The 18998-nt window shown below is 40.5% G+C and overlaps 1 protein-coding gene across 1 annotated transcript in view; it reads left to right on the top strand.

Moving 5' to 3' along the window:
* Nucleotides 1-577: 577 nt before the first annotated feature.
* Nucleotides 578-18998, top strand: part of LRIG1 (leucine rich repeats and immunoglobulin like domains 1) — a 128605-nt gene continuing 110184 nt past the window's right edge. The window contains exon 1 of the mRNA XM_073592197.1: nt 578-995. Coding sequence (XP_073448298.1) covers nt 817-995 — 179 coding nt within the window. The 5' untranslated portion in view covers nt 578-816. The remainder of the gene's footprint in view (nt 996-18998) is intronic.

Genomic DNA, 18998 nt, shown 5'->3' with positions numbered 1-18998 from the left:
CAGAGAGATGAGCTCCACTCACTGTTGGGATGAGTTGGGGTCTGGTCTGAGCCTGTCAGTAGCAGTCCATTTAGTTGTGGGCGGGGCATTCTGTACCCCATAGCTGCATGTGTGTGTGTGTGTGTGTGGGGGGGGGGGTATACAGAGGGGATACTTGTGACATCATTAATCTAATTTAGCCATTCACCAAATGCTGCTGATTGGACTGGCGGCAAACCCAAACTAATGGAGAAGAGACATGTATGAAAGTGAAACTGCAGCAGAAATAAATTGTGGCCCCTGCCCTGCCAGCCAGTGCTGTGCTGTGGGCAGAGCTGTGTACATCTAAAGACTGGATGGACAGATATGTATGTATTGCGACCCATAGATCTCGCTCTGTATTTGGCTATGATTAGAGAATCTGGCTAGTAGTTGGGGTGATCAGTGACAGCGGACCCCGGGGACAGATGTCACAACATCTCTACAACTCCGCAACAAACTTACAAACTTCCAGCGCTGGGCGGGAGGGGGGAAGCGCTCAGCCAATCAGCGGCCGCGACACAGGCACGAGTCAGCCAATGGGAAGGCGCCTGTCTAGCAGAGTCGGAGCCGCTGCAGTCCGGGCTGAGTGTAGAGTGGAGCGGAGAGGCTGCGGATCTATACGGAGTGCAGAGCGCTGGACTACGGGCTCTTCACCCCCCCTCCTCCTCTACTATATACCCACCGACCCCCGGATCTCATCTCCTTCCAGGACCCCCCCGGGACCGGACCATGGGAGGATCGCACTAGAGGATCCCCGCCACCGATCTCTTCTCCGATCTCTCCGGATTATAGAACATGAACCCCCGGACCCCGCTCCCGGTCCTCTGCCTCCTCTCCCACCTCTTCCTCGGATTATGTCTGGATGGCGGAGCGCCCTGTCCGGGCAACTGCACCTGTACCCGGGCAACTGTGGACTGCAGCAACCGGGGGCTCTCCGAGGTGCCCGCTCCGCTCCCCACCGGGGCCACACACCTGTAAGTCCGGCCTGAGGGGGGAGATCTGTGTGTCTGTATATATATATATATATATATTCCTTATCTATATATTCTTCTCTCCTATCATCTGCTCTATCTATATACATCATATATATACTCATGTCCTATCATCTATATACAACATACATACAGAACGGATATATACCGCACACATAGATGACACTTTCTTACTCCCACTCCATAGAAAGGTGACATTCTCTCATTGATACATTGATGTTATCTGATTTACTAAGGACGTGACAATCACAATGAAGTGCGAATAAAATGTATTTTGTGGACATTCTTAAATCCGCTTCATCTATCACCCCTCATTGCAAAGTTAACATTTATTCATATTCTCTCTTCTCTCTCTTTCATTCTTTTCTCCCTCTTCTCTCTCTTTTCATTCTTCTCTCTCTCTCTTTCATTCTTCTTGCTCTCTTCTCTCTCTCTCTCTCTCTCTCTCTCTCTCTCTCTCTCTCTCTCTTTCATTCTTCTCTCCCTCCTCTCTCTCTTTCATTCTTCTCTCTTATTCTTCTCTCCCTCTTTTCTCTCTCTCTCTCTCTTTCATTCTTTTTCTCTCTCTCTTTCATTCTTTTTTCTCTCTCTTTCATTCTTTTCTCCCTCTTCTCTCTCTCTTTCATTCTTCTCTCTCTCTCTTTCATTCTTTTCTCCCTCTTCTCTCTCTCTTTCATTCTTTTTTCTCTCTCTCTTTCATTCTTCTCTCTCTCTTTCATTCTTCTTGCTCTCTTCTCTCTCTCTGGCTCTTTCATTCTTTTCTCCCTCTTCTGTCTCTTTCATTCTTCTCTCCCTCTTCTCTCTCTCTCTTTCATTCTTCTCTCCGTCTTTTCTCTCTCTTTCTCTCTTTCATTCTTCTCTCCCTCTTCTCTCTCTCTGGCTTTCATTCTTTTCTCCCTCCTCTCTCTCTCTCTCATTCTCTCTCTCTCTCTCTCTCTCTCTCTCTCTCTCTCTCTCTCTCTCTCTTTCTTCTCTCTCTTTCATTCTTCTCTCCATCTTCTTTCTCTCTTTCATTCTTTTCTCCCTCCTCTCTCTCTCTCTCTCTCTCTCTCTCTCTCTCTCATTCTCTCTCTCTCTCTCTCATTCTCTCTCTCTTTCTCTCTCTCATTCTCTCTCTCTCATTCTCTCTCTCTCTCTCATTCTCTCTCTCTCTCTCATTCTCTCTCTCATTCTCTCTCTCATTCTCTCTCTCATTCTCTCTCTCATTCTCTCTCTCATTCTCTCTCTCATTCTCTCTCTCATTCTCTCTCTCTCTCTCTCATTCTCTCTCTCTCTCATTCTCTCTCTCTCTCATTCTCTCTCTCTCTCTCATTCTCTCTCTCTCTCTCATTCTCTCTCTCTCTCTCATTCTCTCTCTCTCTCATTCTCTCTCTCTCTCATTCTCTCTCTCTCTCTCTTTCTTTTCTCTCTCTCTCTCTTTCATTCTTCTCTCCATCTTCTTTCTCTCTTTCATTCTTCTCTCCCTCTCTCTCTTTCATCCTCTCTATCTCTCTCTTTCATCCTCTCCCTCTTTTATTCTTTTCACTCCATCTCTGTCATTCCTTCTCTCTCTGACTCCTTTCTAATCTCTTCTATACTTCTCTCTCTCTCTCTCTCTCTCTCTCTCTCTCTCTCTCTCTCGGAACAAGTGTTTCTGCTGCCTCAATTATTAGACATCACCTTTTTCTAGGCCTACCTATACCATTATTAGCCCAATTACTAATATTTTATATGGTGTCACTTTATTCTGTGGTAATGCATTATTCATAACAATGCTAAATAGTAACATAAACATCTTTATTCCAAGTATATACAGTTACAATGAATAAGGACAGGATTTTGACCTGTAGGACACAAATGTACATACATACATACATGCACTCATTATATTTTACACACACACACACACACACACATATATATATATATATATATATATATATATATATATATATATATATATATATATATTATGATGTATATTTGTGTCCTACAGGTAACAATCCTGTTCTTATTCTTTGCAACTCACCACCCCAATGTAATATTTGTGCATTTATAATGTAAAATGTGTGCGTTTATTTCTGTTATTTCTATTTTGGTTGTTGGAAGTTTACCATAGGGAAACACATTATAAGTATTCAATAAGTAAACAGAATTGTGTAATGTGTAGTAATGTGTAGGTCCGTAGCGGTTTTCGACCAGGATGACATGAAGTCCATGATGTTTTGGTGTTTTATACTGTGTAACAAGTAGCAACAGGAAAAGAAATAAAAAAAGATATATGGAGTGGAAGCTTTGAGTGCAGACAACAAGTTGACAAAGGGACCCGGAAGTCCTGAGAGTATCCATGATTTTTCCTCCAATACAAAGTCAGCTGTCCACGGCGGCTACTTTCTTTATTCTCCAAAAACAGAACATAGATATTGATGAAAATTCATAATTGGAAACAGTTTCATGGTACTTTGTGTTGAAAGAGTTGTCTCTCTACACGTCCCGACTGCCAAAATCATGAAGTGTTTTCTAGCTTGGGTTCTGAGCGTTGCATGGCCTGCGTTCTTCATGTTCTGTATACGATAAAAGTGTCTCTCTAGGTATGGATCTCCAATGTGCTTCCCTGATTTATTTATGGGGCCCAAATTGATGTCATTTTTTGTTTTGAGCTTTTGGAACTGCATCATTTTGGGGCCCCAGCCAGGCTGCAGTCTTGCCGTTTAGGGCCCCAGAAATCTATCCCTTTAATGGTGGCCATACACGCTTTGATTTTATTATCTGATCAATTGTTTGATTTTATAGAAACAATCAAATCGACAAACTGGAATAGGCATAACTTGCCTACTTGGACCTCGTTCACACCAGGAGGCGCAACCAAACCCATTTTTGTACATTCCCACACGTTGCATTTTAGGACATTTAATTAATTTCAGTAGGTTGCCCTATGTGCGAGAAATGCACAAAAAAGGTGCAGGTGCGATATCAAAAATTGCACCGCACCAAAACGCATGGTACTGCGGTACGGTTGGTTTTGGCAGACAGGAACGCGCATTTGTTTGCAAGATGCATGATGGGGGCAGGAGAGTGCGCAGTTTTGTACGTGTTCCCGCACCTGGTGTGAATGAGGCCTCAATATTATTATTATCAATGTATATTGATGTATTGGTGTATTATTATCAATTGTGTTGTGTTCATGAATTTAATCATACAAAAGATTGATCAGATTGTGAGATTGATTGGTTAACGTACAATCGTATCTTTCAACCATTAATCGAAATCCACTTCTGTGTGTGTCATCGATTTAATGGATTGTCAACTATAGATCAGTTGGAAAAGAAATCAATTATTTATCAAAATGTGTATGGTCACCATAGCACATGGACCCCCAGCTGAAATGTATTGATTCTCTCTGCTATTCTGATCTGTAAAATAGTTCCTGATGCTGTGTGCGAAGTTAGACATAAGTTTAAATTTGCGTTGCTGATGCTTTACCGGATCTAGTATTTTCGCTTTTTACGTCTACAAACATACCCATGTGAAATGCTTGCAGTCTTAATGGCTTGTTGTGATTTATACCCGCTGTATCGATGGGGGAATTGCATACTGTACACAGAGGAGTGTAATATTAGCGTCCCCACTATGGCTGCACCAGGTGTGCGGGGGTTGGGCAACCTGCCAAGCAGCCCCCCTCCCTAGTTTTAAAGTATCGCTATTACTTAATCCATATTTGAGGTTTCATTTTTACGTTCTGACATCCCAGGAAAACACAGGATGCAAATTGGAGACCGTGGAGTCTATTGCTGATTTTATTTTATGGCCGAGGTCTGCAGCGAGAGTTATTAAACTTTCTTTTTTTTTTTTTACATTTGTTGACTTCTGTTGACATGGTCCTGACGCAGCTTGGAGCTGATTGGTCGAAATTCAGTATGTGCAAATTGGCCACAGTGATTGGTTTTTATATGTAGAGGTGAAATCTTTAAAGGATAACTCCGCCTTCTGGGCAAAAGTGGTACTTTAAGGTAAGGCGGTGAACGTGTAAACTTTAGAAGTAACTTTAATTAAAATTGGCATGTAGAGACTTTTCGATATATCCGCTGTGCCAAGTGCTCAATGCTGGCTTTGAGAGAGAGGGATATCTCTATCATCTCATATATCTGTATAATAAAATATATATATATATATATATATATATATATATATATATATATATATATATATATATGTGTGTATATATATATATATATATATATATATATATATTAGACATATAGACTGCTATATATCTATATCATCTCATAATACACACACATATGTGTATTATGAGATGATGTAGATATATAGCAATCTATATCGCTAATATATATATATATATATATATATATATATATATATATATATATATATATATGTTATGCTGGAGATATAGATTGCTGTCTATCTCTATCTACATCATCTTATATATCTATATCATAAAATTATATATAATATATATTACTTTCTATCTATAAAATTAGAGAGAGAGATATTCTATTTCACACACATGAAATTTATGATACTCCAAGAGCCTGTACACGAGGAGGGGGGGGGGGACTATGGTGACATAATAAATACGGTTTAAAGCATAGATGGTTTCATTGGTACTCTGTAAACCCCACAACAATAAGAGATGGCACTTTGGCACGGATTGCTGGGATTTGTAGTTCGACAGCAACTAGTAAGCTTTAGGTTATTTTAAGCGCATCCTATATCAAATTGGTGTTGAAACCCTCACCCTGGTTATTTATAACTCCAGAGACAAAACTCAAACATAATAAAGTGTACGAGGAAGGATTACTAATATTTCTCGTTATCTATGACTCTGTCTTATGTCTGTATGAAAAAAAGTTGGCAAGAACTTTTGACGGTTTCCTAAAGCTACCTTCTGGGGAGAATTCATCTTGTTGACAAATACATCCGACTGCTTTTTTTTTTTTTTTAACCCATCTGTCTTTTTATGAGCTGTTTGGCAGTAACTTCATAAATATCTGTGCTAATTTAATTAGTTTATGTTCACATGAAAGACTGCCTTATTTATTACCAGTATAAATCCAGAGGTATAGCAGGCCGATTTCGGGTCAACCCTTTGCTAGTTTTGGGTGTAAATAATCTTTTTGTCAAAGGTATGTGTACTTTTGTTGTGTGACAGGCTCCGCCAGTGCTTGAAAAGTTAAAATAAAAGTTTTTTTTTTTTTTTTAATACAGTACCTGCTTGTTTAAAAAGGGCTCCTTTTGTGCTTTGTACACCTCATTGCACTTTTTTAGAATCAGGATTTTGAATATTGCATTGGGTTGTCTCTCTTTAAATGTGTAATCCAGAGAACTACAATTGAATGAAACATTACTTTTAATTGTTTTATTTTGTATTGGTTTGAAAAAATTGTATTTTGAGTTAGAAGTCTCCTAAAAAAAAAAAAGGCTAATTGTAAATATCTTTACGAATGCTGTTATGTTTAAGAGTGTTTACTAACAAAATATGGTGGTATCTTGGTTTTTGAGTCAACACTACCAAATTACATGCATTGTGGAAGATAGGAAGCACAAAGCTTAACATTGTTGCACTTTGAAAGATTTGGGTATAATAATTGGGGGGGGGGGGGATCCCATATTGTGTTTAATATACACAACATATATTTACATATTCTTAAAATATTATTATATTCTTTAAATATTACTTTTTGTTTTTTTTTACTATTAGGCCTCATGCACACTGGACGTTTTTGGAGTTTTTTTTTTTTTTTTTTACAGCTGCTGTTTTTGGCTTTTTTTTCTACAGTCAATAAACTCTCCAGCGTGATATCCTATGTGTCCATGCACACATAGGCTGTTGTCAACTGTTTTTGGCTGGGGCGTTCTTTTGGCTGTAAAAAAAAAAAACGCCAAAACTAGTGGGTTCCGAGAGGAGTTTTTCAGCTGTAAAAATGATCTAACATCAAAAAATGCCTAAAAACGCTCTCACAAGCATTTTTTAACGTTTTTGACTCCATTAAAAAAAAGCGTAAAAACCGCTAAAAAACGTTATTGCAAAAATGTTGAAAAACTCACTGCAAAGCTACTGGCGTTTTTATAACATTATTAGAACGTCAAGTGTGCATGAGGCCTTAATCCCATATTATGTTTTTATTATTATTATTATTATACAAGATTTAGATAGCGTCCACAATTTGCGCAGCTCTTTACAAATATTTCTAGCTGCTGTTTTAAGTTGAACCACACACACAAGGGTTTTCTTTTATAATATACCTGTATGCTTTGTAGTAGAAAAATGTGTATTTTACCAGAAGAGAGTGCTTTGTTTGCTTTAGATGCAGTAAAGATATGGTGCATAGGAAACTGTTTTACATATAGTGAGAAAGTAGGTTTTTTTTTTTAGCTATAAGCTATAATATTATGATGTTTTGGAGGATAAGTGAAATAAAAATAAAATTAAAAAAAAGTATTTTGATGTCTTCTTTGATGGCTGACATATCAAAATGCACCAGGCAGCTTGTTGCTCCATGTTATCGGCTGTTTTAGGCAAGGGGAGGCCTATTGATGGCAGCTGTCAGTTGTCTGGCATGGCATTACTTCACAGGGCATCAGGTGTGTGCAAGAACTATTGCCCTGCAAAGGTGTCACCTGTATTTCAAATTTCTTCAGTTCTGATTAAATACTTTTTATTGGATTTTGGAACAAAAGAAAAAAATAAACAATGACTCAAACGTCTTCAGTTCTGATAAGGGCCTGTAGGTTTTTTTCTATACATTTATCTGTGAATGCTATTAAAAGCTCCTTTATAAAATACTAACCTGTGGTTTCTGCTTTCCAGACCTTTCTTTTTTTTTTTCTTTTCTTTTTTTCTTTTTTTTATTTCAGTGATTTTCTAAAGCCCTCATACAAGAATTGTCAGTGAGGTATTGCTAATTATCAGGATTCATTCATGTATTGGTGGTCGGCTGTGGGGCAGCTTCAGACAGTCCCAGCCAGGATATTTTGGGAAAGTGATCGTTACTATTTACCCAACTTATGTGGTCGTCAAAACTTTGTAGCACATACATTGTACCACCATCCTGCTTTTATATAAACATGAATGTTAATGCATCCAGAGCATTCCTGTCTATGGTAAGCAGAAGCTTGCTCATAAGATATTGTAGGGAAGGTTGGGGGGGATCCGATCTATGGATGTACTTTGCTTGTGACCACCTTAACCTATGAAAGCTGATTTACTAATTCAGAGGGGCAAAGAGGCTGCTGCATTCAGACCTAGCTAAACGTCACCTTTGGAGGCAGCAGCGCTCTGTGCTATGGCCGCATACAAACCGGATGATTAGTTGCAGCCAGAAATGTTGTTCTTGGGTGCAACTGTCTGCGTTTATGGCCAATGCGAAGAATGGCTATGTGCGAACAGCGCCGGCCATTCACTTGTGCAGGTACCAGTCTGGCTGCTGCGGCTGTTCGCATTCAAAGTGTGCATGGGGCTGAAGTTTCTCCGTCGCAGATTCTTGTGGTGGAGAAGCGAATTGCCCATCTGAATGAGCCCCCATTCACATTGATTGCGGTTCTGAAATCGTGCGACTTCATCTGAAATTGCACGATTTCAAAGCTGCAGGTCAGGGTGACTTGGAAAACATCTGTGCGGCTTCATGCACAGATGTCTATGCAAGTCGCACACGAAATCGGCAGAAGTAGTGCAGGAGCTATTAAATCGGTGCAGCACTGCAAAGTCGGCGTAACACTGATTTGAACAGAGCAATTGCCGCCAATAGGCTGCGACAGGTTAAATCGCAAGAAGTTGAGAATCTTCATTCAATAAATGACCTAACTTGTCCAATCAGGTGAAAAGCTATTCTTGTTTTATTTGAACACAATTGGGTATTCAAGGTGAAGACGGAGTGAAGATGCTTAGCTCCTTCATTAAATCGGCCCAAATGGTTTCTACCTGACAGATTTGCACCCTAAAAAAAAAAAAATTCTGAAAATGATTATTTTCAGAAATTAGGTTTAATTTCTAAATTAATACCTATAAATTATTATTAATCCAGGACAATGCATTGTTGTCCCAGATTAATATTAAAATCTAAAGAAAGCTAAAGTTTAGGAGGTTAGCGGTGGAGGGTGTTCAATGAATCTCTGCAGGTTGCTGACTACAGTTATAAAGTCAAATTTAAACAGAACATTAAAAAAAACTTCTGAATTTCCACTGCCAAATACTCTGCAGCATCAAAAAGTAGAAGCAATTTTGTTTTTACATCAGTCTGCCCTACAGCACTGTATCTGCTTCTCCTATGACAGATTTGCTTTAAAGTCCTCTGAAGAACGTTTGCTGCATTCTAAGACCTCCCCTCCTTCGCTCCCCAGTCTAGTATGTGGCGGCTTAACCATATTGTTGTTTTAAACCTACTTTGATCCTGCCATGTGATAAAAGCCCAAGTTAACAGGTGGAAATCATAAACCGCTCTGCCAGGAGGCCTTGTTAGAAATATTGCAGTGCAAATCGGTTTCCATGCCGTGCAAAGGTCGTAACCCTTTACTGGCCATACACGAGCCAATAACTCATTTTGTTGGCAGTCCTCCCCAGTTTTATTTTTATTTTTTTGCTTGTGCCCTTTGACCTTTTAGAAAGTCTGCAAACTACAGTAGGACAGGAAATCTCCGTACAGTCAGTCTTGGACGCACATTCGGGTCCAGTGTCTGGAAGGACGCCACCATGAAGTCTTCCAAGGCCAGCGGTTGTCTGACTCACGGGTCGTATTTTCAGGCCCAAAGAGCCATATTTTTTATTTGAGACCTGAAATTGGATGTAGGCTGAATGATTAATAACTATCAGCTGTTAAAATAAAAATATTTGTGTGCATGTAACTTAACCATAGTAGAGTATAGTTCGGATTTTGCCTAGAATGGCTTAACATTGAATAGTTAAGGGAACGTGATATACTAATGAGGTTAGTTAACTATGTTGTCTAAGGGGGCTCATTCACACCATGTCCATCTGATTTGCATAGATCAACGCAGAATCAACGCAAGGACACAGAAAACCAAAAGTTTTTTTTATGTGCCCTGTTTATACTAATACAGATGTACTCTGGTGCGCTGCAAAGTAGCGCAGCATGTCTACGTTTTTACGCATTGTACTGCAACTCCCCATATGTACATTATGTTGAGTGAAGTGTCAATTTGTGACGCTTCAAGAACGTTTAAAAAAAAAAAAAAATCAAACAGTATAGCATTGTAGCAATGCATCGCACCACCCCTACACAACGCACACCAGCGCGAGCATGTGCTATAGCATGCAGACTGGTCTGATCAAGCCCTAGTGCCCATCACCTAAAGGAGAGCTCCAGGGAATTGGCTAGCATGGTCATACAAATGTATATCACAGTTTGGCTGAAACTGCTATTCTTTATCTAAAGCATATGTCAGGGCAAAAAAAAAAAAAAAGTACATTTCTGCAAATCATCACCTTTTTTTCATATTTTTCTCTTTAAACACTTGGTAAAAAAAACTGTCAGAATCTAGTGCGCTCCTACCTTCGGCTTTGACGTGACAACACAGCTCAGAATTCCTGAGCATGTGGTGTCAGCCCTGCCTAATTCCTTTCTGACGAATTACAAAGAACACAGCCCTCTCCACATCCTCCTTACCTCCTCCCCCTTTATAGCCCCTTGCCATCTCTAAAACCCTTCCTTATCTCCTCCCCTTCATAACCCCTCCTCATTTTCATAACCCTTCCTTATCTCCTCCCCCTACAACCCCTTCTTATCTCCTTACCCTCCACAATAAACCCCTCCTCATCTCCATAACCCCTCCGTATCTCCTCCACCTTCATAACCCCTCATTTCCATAATCCCGCCTTATCTCCTCCCCCTTCATAACCCCTTATTATCTCCTCCCCCTTCATAACCCCTCCTTATTTCCATAACCCCTCCTTATCTCCTGCCCCTTCACAACCCCTCCTTATCTCCTTACCCTTCATAACAACCCCTCTTCATCTCCATAACCCCTCCTTATTTCCTTACCCTTCATAACCCCTTATTTCCATAATCCCTCCTTATCTCCTCCCCCTTCATAACCCCTCCTCACTTCCATAACCCCTCCTTATCTTTTCCCCTTCATAACCCCTCCTTATCTCCTCCCCCTTCACAACCCCTCCTTACTCTCCATAACCCCTCCTTGTGCACAGTCAATGTGGGGTTCTAGTCTCCCCAAATATAAATATATTGGAGATCTCCCTAACTTCCTGTCTGGTCTGGTAATGTTGTCAGCAAGACAGGAAGTCCCCGTAATGGAGCCCTGGATATACAAAATAAATAAATGTGGCTAGACATACTCTAAGGGAAATTGTGTTTAAAGAGGAGCTTCAGTCTGGAAAAAAAAAGTCAGTAGCAACAAATACTGTAGCTGCTGACTTTTAACATAAGGACACTTACCTGTGCCAGTTTCCTACTGCAAATGCGAGAGTCGCGATGTGCTTTCTGAATGGTCCCACCATCTTCTGGGACATGTGTGTGTCCCAGAAGGCAGCAGGGGGAAGTAGGAAATGCTTGTAGATCTCTGCGGCAATTTTTACCAGGAATTGGGAGCGGGTACCTGTCAAAACCAGGTACCCGCTCCCCCCCCCCCCCCCAAAAAAAAGTGCCAAATGTGGCAATTGGATGGGTGGAGGGTTTGAACAAGCAGAGCTTTCCCTTTTGGGTAGAGCTCCGCTTTAAGTTTAGAGCACCACTAAAAGCTTTGCTTTTCTATATTAAAGTATTTCTGGGTGGATTCTGATTGGTTGCTGTAGGTACAGCACTTTTCTTCTATGCTACCAAGGCAGTTTCCCATCACCCATCTGTACATTGCTGTGGTATAGATTGGTTGCCCCCATCATTCCATGGTGTACACCATTGTAATCTGTTTGGGATGATTAGAAAATTGCTCCTGTGTGTGGGCAGCTTTAGAAGCCGGCTTTCAATGCATGTTTCAGTTAACGGAGAAAGTGTTCTTGTGGCTGTCCGCAGTATTTATTTATTGATGTGTGTTATTACAACTGAGATAAGGGATAACTCAACCCTTCTGTTTTATGGCCGTCTCGTGAGCCATTATTGACATTTCTAATTGATACATTGTATTTTTTGGTTCATGTATTCTCTTATCTTCCATGGATTGCTGTTGTGTCTGAGCTACTGACATGATATACCTGAATGGAACAAAATACTTTATTTTAAAGGGATGCTTTCTCATTCTTTGCAAATCCCTGGCCTTCAATTATAACTTTGTGTGTTGTCTGCCTGTGCTGCAATCAATTACATTGTTTCCAGTTGTCTCTGAGGACTACATGAACCCTCCCCTCTGTTATGAGAAGAGAAGAGGGGAAGTTTTCTGTAGTCCTGCTGTTGGGTGACAACACTGCTCCTCCAAAGTTACAGTATATTGAGTCAGCGTGGTCACCCTAGTTCAGGAAGTTTGGCAGGGTCACCAATTGAGAATAAAGGGGGGAAATAAGACATTGAAGCATGGGTATGTTGCAGTGTATTATTTTTGGTCCTGGGTTTAGATGCACTTTGTCACCCCCCAGGATTATTGTAGGTGATGGTTGATCATGACCAGTCGTTACATGCTTGGCCTGTCTGCTGATTTTATGTTATTGGTTACAGCATTTTATATATACTATAGAACTTGTGGAATCCAGGAACCATTCAGTCCATTAAAGGAGGCAGTGGATCCACCTTTTAGTAAAAAAAAAAAAAAAAAAATGAATAAATGAACCATTATTTAAAAAAACTAATTTATTAATTTTGTATTGGAGCTCAATAAGCATTGCAGCTGCAATCGATTTTAAGACAATAGAGGGGAAGAATGTTGGGAGGCAGTTTAGGGTTAGGTTTAAATTAGACGTCAAGGGATATTTTCTTTTTTTTGGGCACTGAAAGACCCACGCGGGACGCTGCCAGCTCCTAATGCAAATGCCCATTTTGAATGTCATGTTGGTGAGCGGTTTTACCCTAGCAGTGACCTTGCAGTAGATGTTAGGGGACGGTTTTCGTCATATCACCCTGTGAGGTTCAGGGCAGTCTGAAATCAGGCTGTAAGATTCAACACCTTTTTTTTAAAAGTTTGTTTAAACTTTATAATTTTAAAGTGAAAATGTTCACTGGCTTACAAACCATTTCTTTAAACCTAGAAAGGCCGTTGGGTGAAGGATCTGTGTTCAGTTTCAGTGGTGGATCATGTGTAAATATGCAATCTGTTAACCATGAGTGGCATGTTTCAATGTGTTTTTCCCATTAATATCCGGTCTGCTGCTTCTGCAGATGTAGTTACAGTAAGCCTCTGTGGGGACGGGTGTGAATGTAGACCTCATTTGCCTGAAGGCCCACTAAAAAATTAATTACTTCTGTGGTGACCTTGTCTAATGCAGCTTTAAGGGATTCAAAGCTGTCAGCCCATTTTCGAGCTAGTTTGGTGGTAAAATGGGATCCTTTGGAATCTGTATGTCAGAACTAAGCATTTTTTACTTTATGGCAGCTATATAGTTTTTTATTAATCTGCCGCAGATTAAATTATATTTATTTTTTTAATCTCCATCTCCCAAATACAAATGGCTTAAAAAAGCCATTCCAAAATGAAGTTTGAATAAAAATAAAGCCTATATTAAAAAAAATGAAAAAATGCTTGATGTCACTGTGTCTTAATTAGAGGTGCACCGAATGGAAATTTTGGTGCCAAAACCGAAAATAACAGCTTTTAAAAAATATGTACATTCTTATATATAATTGTATTATATTGAACTTTTTACTTAAAGGGGTTGTAAACCCTTGCCGTTTTTCACCTTAATGCATTCTATGTCACTCAGCAGCCCGTGCCCCCCTTATACTTACCTGAGCCCTGTGTTTCCCACGACGGGAACGATCACACCAACTCCGGCCGGGGTCTCGTGTCCTGATTTGATAGATTGATAGCAGCGCAGTTATTGGCTCCCGCTGCTGTCAATCAGATCCAATGACGTGGGTGCCGGGGGACGGAGCCGAGTCCTGATGTCTGTGTCTACAGATGCAGGAGCAGGACATGGGAGCGCACCTGCATGGATGTCCCATCGGAGAGTGCTTCTCCGGCGGGACACTTGAGAACAGGAGGATCCAGGAGCGTCGCGGAGGGACCCCAGAAGACACTCTGGAGGATTGGGGCCACTCTGTGCAAAACCAACTGCAAATCTTTGTTTTTTAAAACTGAACCTTTACAATCACTTTAATATCATGAATTTATTGTCCGCCATTATTGCCACCTTTATTGCAACAAAAGTTCAAGAAAAATGCATCCTTTTAAATTCTGTGTATGTCTGCCCACTGGTCCTTTGCATTTCCATTGTGGTGTTAAAAAATCTTGCTTGCTGCATTTTTGATCAATTAAAAAAAAAAAGCACCAAAAATTCACCTCCTCATTGAAATGCATTGAAAACGTAGCAAGAATGCATCAATAACGCACCTGTGTTATGTTTTTTTCATGTGGTTTTTATGTCACATGACCTATGAAAAACACACCATAAGCACAGTAAAATTGCGGCAAAATCGTGTGCATTTTCGGCCACTTTTTATTAGCAAAATGCAGAAAACACAATTTTCAGCCACTGAATTCCCGGTGCATCTCTAGTCTCAATGCTTCCTCACTGTAAAGCTGGGTGCTTAAAATCCTGTGAAAATTATGTCCAACCTATTGCAAGAGTGCATTCTTGTAGATCTTGTAGTAATTATGTCATTCGCACCTCCCCAGAGGAGTCAAAAACAGGACCTAGATATTTTTTACGCCGCTTGTATTTGGGTTAGGGTTGTCACCTTGCCTGTAAAAATGTGGCTGGTTGGTCGAGTTTTTAATGGAAAAGATCAATATGGGCAGTATATATTTTTTCCCAACAAAGGTGGCAACTTGAATTTGGGGGTTGGGGGGCTGCAAGTAAAGAGGACCTTCTATTTGCATGGACATCCCAATTTAAAGGGAGCAATGTAACAATGTACAATTCAAATTATTATAATATCATCACTCTTGTAACCGTCCTGCCAAAGCTGTTGTTGGGGCAATTTTGGAAAGTTAAAACACCAAAAAAATTTGTATTCTGTGTCTTCGGGTCTTCGATGGTGGGATCTCTTCACTGGAGTTCCAAAATCTGTACATATAAGGGGATCCCTATGTCCCAGAAGTACCGTAATTTGTTTAATACCATAGACCAGGTAGCTCATGGAGCTTTGGCAGAGAGATGTCTCCGGTAGGGTTTTCGGGAGAAGAAAGAGGCATCAGGTGATCCAACCCAGCAGCCTTCACCTATAACTCATTCAGCTCTAAGTGTAATGACTCTTGAAGCTTGTAGGAGTTTTAACACCCTTCTCAAAAAGGCATCCCCATAGTCTTGAATCCATCTATATGTAACTTAGGTCTGCATACGTTTATTGTATCTCTCTTTGTCCACCATATGTGAATTCCACTTGTCAGAATTCTCTTCTGCAAGTTTGATGAAGCATTTGCTTTTTAGCCGAAGGGAAGTGAGGCCTCAGCTCCTCTCTGGTATGGGCAGGAGAAGTCAGACTGTTCTACAACAGAGCTCCTCATCTAATGTTTCTCACATGTCACTTGCTTGGATGCACATAGTATGTGAATTGTAGAAGCGTCAGAGCTCACATGCCAATGTGTAAAATGTACAACTACAAAAATATTTTTCTGCATGGTGCAGTTTAGAGGAATTGACATGGTGAGGTAGAATGAATAGCACATTGAAGGTCAGGAATCAACGTGCAACCAGTCAGAGCAATAGAATGTTATTAACACTTGAAGTACTGGTATGTTTATTGTGTGTATTTTGAATATAAGGATATGCTCAGTTATCACTTTAAGCTTTTGAATACTTGCATTAGACAATTCAGTGCCTTCCTGAGGTCTTGGGGCCTGTGGCAATAGCCTTTAAGCCGGCCATACATGGATCAAAATTCAGCCGGTTCAGCAGGGACCAGCCAAATTCCCATCTATGTATGGGGAAGACTGTTTGTAGAGAAGTTGATCTACTGATCGACTTCTCTACAATCGGGCTGTCTGGTTTTTCCCAGATAGATCAGTGCCCACCGGCTGTAGCCGGCGGCACTAATCAGTGTATTCTAACAGCAGGGAAGTCTCCCCACTGACGAAGGCTCAGTGGGAGTGATTTCCCCATCCACCAGCTGGTTGAACGAAAAAAATGAATCATGTATGGGCCGCCTTAGGCTTGTGTTGATGGCATCATCAGTTTGAGATGCATCTGAGATCAGATTTATTAATGGGTGCAGCTGACCTACTTCAAGCATGTTCCGTTTTAGAGGAACTGAGCAATGGCAGCCTTTACTCAGTACAGGGTTCCTCTAAATGCCCTTAGAACAGTTGAAGTCCTTGAGTTGATAAACTTTTTGTTTAATTCAAACAAGGTTTTACATTCCCATTCATGTCTTTAGGAATGCACCCTGTACTGAGAAAATTATAAAGACTGCCATTGCTGAATTTCTTCTAAAATGGAAATTGCTGGCTTAGAACAGGTGTGCAATAAGCATTGTCAAAAATCCTGATTTGCATACTATATCTGAGTCAGTGGTAGTGGAAGTACCTAATTAATTTAAATCAGCATGGCATCATGTGGGCCCCCTACAGTACTCAAAGCTAGACCTACCTGTCTGCATTTGAATCAGCACAGTTTAAAACAAAAAGATTAGGCAGTTATTCTTGAAAATTCAAATCTTGGCCAAAATGTACTTTACAAACAATATGTGTCATTGGAAACGGCAGAATTTTGTCCTAGACACTTATGCCTACCGTTGCACACTTGACATGTTTCTACACATTAAGGTCATGTTCTCACCATTGCGTTGGGCTACTGTTAAGTATGTTGATGTGGTTCTATTCATTCTGAATGCATCCCAGCGTGCCTTACCAATAGGCATGCGTTGCAGTGCACCACGAGGCACTATTGTGCATTGTAGTGACTGCATTACTGGAAATCGTAAATGCTCTTTTTGGTACATTTTAGTGCATTGGACAGCCCACCCAAATGAAGGCACAGTGACATGTGACATAAAGCATGTTAACCCAACAGGGAGCAGGGCTTATAGGAGAGTGTATTTAGTACATTGTAAATGGACAGAAGCAATGTCTACAAGTGAAGATTTGTCAGCCTTATCTCACCCAATTTCCACTTCTGTCTCAAGTAGAAACAATTTTGTCTGTTTGCTGATAAGAAGCCACTGAACAACTTCTCCTCCTGTCTTGACATGGTCAAGTGTTGTCCATCAACACTGGATAAAAGATGTCATTGTTCTTTGCAAGCGCCCACCTCCATTCTGTGAGTCTTTTGAAGTTCTTCTAAAATTTAAATCTCATATATTTTGTGTATAGTTTTTATTTTTTTGTGCAGTGGACTGCTCAAACTTTTTCAAGGTTTTTAGGTCTTTAAGTTTGTACTGTAAAACAAATTTAAAGTACCGTGTGAGGGTAAATGCCTTTTGTTCCTCCTGGAATTCTCTTCAGCCTATCATGGGACCTTTGCATCTCGGTGTGTGCTTTTATGTAGATAAAGCTCTTGTACCCAGGCATATGCTTTATGCAGATTTCCCCCACAGCTAGACCTGTTTGTATGCATCTCATAACATCCTGTGATGGCGTCTGAATTCCAAAAACTTAGTATAGCTTCAGGCAGAATTGCAATTGTAATGTGAATCTGCAACCAAATTTTGGGGAAAGGTTGGACTGTCGGTATCCCTATTTGGAAGTGTTCCCTCACTTCCCATCACATTGATATGGGGAAAGCAAACTTTTGTTGTCCCTGGAATATGTATTTTGGTAGAAGTTCCGCTTTCAGTGACCTCTATTACTTTAGTAGAGTCCCTCTCTTAGTATACGTGTTTTCCTATTGCATTTGGCAAAGTATAACAAAAGTTTACTGGCCTGTGTGTGTGATGACAGACCTCTATATTAGCTCTATGCTAGGAATATTTCTGATTACAAATAATTTTTGGATTCCAGTCTTAGCTAGGCAACAAATTTCAAACCAGTCCCTTGCAGATAAAGTGGGTCCACCCTAGTCAACTCTAATGATAATGCACATGCTTTTCAAATGGGATGTCTAAGCAAGCTTTTATAGATGTGATGGTCAGGAGTTGAAGATTGTCAATGCCACATTGCGTCAGACTCGTGACTGTTTCAGAGGTGGGGGGCCAGATGTCCAATCAATGTTTTTTTTCCTAGAAAGCAGCTGGAACATTAGCCTTGGATGACAGCAAAAACTTTATCTGGTCCTACGGATTCATATTTCCACCTGTACCACCATGATGTAGGACCTGATGGGACCAATGCCTCAGTGTTAGGAAAAAATCAGCCACACACCAATTGCCTTTTATTGCAGTATTATATTAATGAGTTTGTTGACGGCATACAATATTGTCTCCAACCCAAAACCAGCCTTTCTTGCTGCGTTTCACCACTCCTGGCTTGCTCACAAGGATAGGGGATTTCAGGAATTCCCCTATCCTTGCGAGCATGTCAGGAGTGGTGAAATGCGCTAAGCAGGGTGTTTTAGGTTGGAAACAATATTGTATACAGTCAACGCACTGATTAGTAAAAAAGCTGCAGGAAGAGCCAATTAGAGTGCTGCTAATTTTTTTCTTAATTTCAATGAAGATTGGAGACTGACTGTGATGACTGGCACCCAGGTTGTCCATGTGCAGAAGAGGCCAGTCTTGAGCAGAGCCATGGATCTGTGAATGCTTCAATGTTGCTTGACCTTTTTTGGAGGAGGGTTTTTCTTTTTGTAGTCCTTAAGGCTGGGTTCACACCATTGTGAATTGGTTCCCCGCATCCAATTTGCGAAAGCAGGAGATTTTGACTGGCTCTCTATGGAGCCGGTTCACATATCTCTGCAGCGGGTCCGGTGCGATTTGCACAAACACGCTGTACGTCTTTTGGTCCATTTCAGGTCCGAATTCAGCCCAAAATTCTGGCTGAAATTGGACCTGA

This window comes from Aquarana catesbeiana, linkage group LG07 (genome assembly GCF_042186555.1).
Source record: "Aquarana catesbeiana isolate 2022-GZ linkage group LG07, ASM4218655v1, whole genome shotgun sequence".
NCBI classification, from domain to species: Eukaryota; Metazoa; Chordata; class Amphibia; order Anura; family Ranidae; genus Aquarana; species Aquarana catesbeiana.
This window is presented reverse-complemented; position numbering and strand designations above follow the sequence as displayed.